This window comes from Gekko japonicus, unplaced genomic scaffold (genome assembly GCF_001447785.1).
Source record: "Gekko japonicus isolate JY-2015 unplaced genomic scaffold, Gekko_japonicus_V1.1 scaffold376, whole genome shotgun sequence".
NCBI lineage: Eukaryota > Metazoa > Chordata > Lepidosauria > Squamata > Gekkonidae > Gekko > Gekko japonicus.
The window spans coordinates 814,870-817,546 of record NW_015164675.1 but is presented as its reverse complement, the minus strand read 5'-3'; the positions used below and the strand labels follow the sequence as shown (position 1 = coordinate 817,546).

Sequence of the window (2,677 nt, the reverse complement as noted above, 5' to 3'; positions counted from 1 at the left end):
TTACAGCAGGGTCTTTTACATCATAGCCCACCAATTCTTTTTCCGGATTCTCTTTTTTAATGCCCACTTGGACAACCTTTGTTTTCAGAAACCCATTTATAGAAATGGTGGAAGAAAGGTGAATTGAGAATTATCACTGTGCCTTCCAGGAGCAACAAGTCTTTGAAATTAAGTTAGGGGTGATGTGTAACATTACCATATGCACAGGGCTGATATATACTTTCCCTCCGCCCAATGAGCCACTCTTCGTGTCTAATGAAAGTTACTCATGCTCAGAACATAAGGGAAAAGGAGGACTGGTTGGGGATATGAGAAGCTCACACAGACACATCTGTTACATTTTTCTCATATATGGATGGCACATAAAGTTTTTGCCATCTCCATTTTAGTCCCAGAACAACCCTGTGAGATAGTTGAAAAAGCACATGTCTGTCCCCCAAAAAAATCATGCTTCAGGTACATGTTACCAAGTATGTGCAGGCAGGGCTCTATTGCCAAGCAATGCCAACTTCATAAGAGAAGACCTACCCAAAGTGTCACATTACTCACATATGCTCATCTGATGCTGAGATCCTATCACACAAAAGCTGCTTCCATACTAGTTTGTGCACATATAAATTGGGTGTCAATTTTTTTTTACAGGTTGACATTTTTTGTAAAGTTCATAAACTCTTGGTTAGGATGTCCAAATCCTCCTCATAACTGTATAAGCTATACTTACTGCATCAGGGCTTTGCATTACACAGTAAGACATCTTTGTTTTATATATTAACAAGAATACAAGCCATTGACCCAAACTAAGGGCACAACCTCTTGTATAGTGGATAGGTATAATATGGGTCAGGTACTGGGAGGGCAGGATGTTAGGGGGGATGAGAGGTCTGTGTGTCCCTCTCCTATAACCTTCCAGCCTCCTGCCTTTCCTTAAGCCTTACAAGTCACTTTTGTTCTGAACACAAGTAACTTGCACTGAGCAGCAAAGGAAGACTGAATAGAGATATGTGAGGCTAGGGTTGCTAGGTCCCGCTGGCCACTGGCCAAGGGTGGGGGGGTAGGGTTGCCAGAGGTTAGGGAACTCCAGGGGATTTAGAGAAGACAGGGACCTCAGGGAGGTACAGTGCCATAGAATCCACCCTCCAAAGCAGCCATTTTTTCCAGGTGAACTGATCTCTGTAGTCTGGAGATAAGACATAATTCCAGGGGGATCCCCAGTTCCCACCTGGAGGCTGGCATCCCTATGTGTGGCACTCAGACCTCACATACTATCTAACATCTGACTGAATTCCCAGCATGTGTGTGCCTGTATTTGGGCACAGGTAAGCAGAGGACATATCAAAGGGATTTACTGAGTTCTGTCAGAATCCTCCACACTGCACTGGTGCTCCAAATGGATCATGCTTTCAATATTTATTGTACTATACAAGGTTGAATGTTGAGCTCATTCAGCTTCTCTGTGAATACAGCTTTGTCTAAGATGAGGCAAACTTTCCTAAGCACAAGCTTCTTACCAAGGGAAACCAAACGCCTGGTGAGCTCCATAGCTCGGAGTGTATCACCCAGCTGAAATACTGCATAGCTGAGGTAGTCTAGAATCTCCACTTTAGAGATGGTGGCCTCTTCACCGCTGTCATGCTGTTTCAATGCTTGCTGCATCCACAGCACTGTGTGGTAATAATCTCCATCACTATAAGCTGTTTTTCCCATGCCGAAGCAATCATCCACTGTGAGGAAGGATCTGTATTTTGTTCCTAAATTTAGAAATGTAAATATAAGCATGCATTAGAACCAAGCACTTCCACTATGAAACATTCTGTGAGCTTCCCAAGCATCGAAGTCATTTATAGTTATTGTGTTTATATATGACATGCTATCATTCCTCTTCTCCCCCTCTGAGGGATCTTGGAAGTGAAAATGCAGAGCAGCAAAAGAGAGGATGACAGAGAAGGAAAGGATGTGTGTTGCACAAGTTTTCAGTGGACAGAACAGGGAATTCTGGTGAAGGACAGCAGGGAGAGGAGGGGGGGAGGGAGAGAGGTCACCAGATGCATTTCCTCTGCCATGAATTCTCCAAACCCCACCCTCCCACCCCAGATCCTTGCGACTGCCAGGCATAATGTCCTTCACAATAGAAAGGAAGGAGCCAGAGTAAAAACATACATTCCCTACTGCCATTTGTAGTCAAGAAGTGAGCCCTATATGGGAGAGGAAGCTATTAAGAAATATTTGCTTTTTATGGTACGTGTATGAACATCTAGAGCAGAGTTAGAACAAAAGCAATGATCCCCTCATATCATAGTGCTTGTACCATCAGTTTGCATGGCAGAGAAGAGAAATGAAGACAAAAGACAGAGAACATGAAAATCATTCAAGTCCCTTTAGCACAAACATAGTTTGCTGTAAAACCAGAACAAACAAAGGGTTGTTTTGTGCTTGCTTTCTTGTTTGGAGGACTAAACAGGAAATAACTAAATATGAGAGCCCATGAAAAAGAGGAGTAAAGGGAGCAATTAATAGGCTGGAGTGCACATATCCATGGCTTAGTTAAAACATACCAATCTATCAATGGCTTGGTCTTACATAATCATTCAAATGACAATTTTCTTCTTCTTCTTCTTTTTTTAAAATCCCCGAAGGGATATTTTTATTTTTGCAATAAACTACAAAACTACAAAGAAAA

The 2,677-nt window shown here is 42.4% G+C and overlaps 1 protein-coding gene across 2 annotated transcripts in view; it reads right to left on the bottom strand.

Moving 5' to 3' along the window:
• Window positions 1-2,677, bottom strand: part of P4HA2 (prolyl 4-hydroxylase, alpha polypeptide II) — a 73,521-nt gene that overhangs the window by 29,723 nt on the left and 41,121 nt on the right. For both annotated transcript variants that reach the window (XM_015409265.1, XM_015409264.1), the window contains exon 6: window positions 1,509-1,748. In XM_015409265.1, the coding sequence (XP_015264751.1) occupies window positions 1,509-1,748 (240 nt within the window). The remainder of the gene's footprint in view (window positions 1-1,508; window positions 1,749-2,677) is intronic.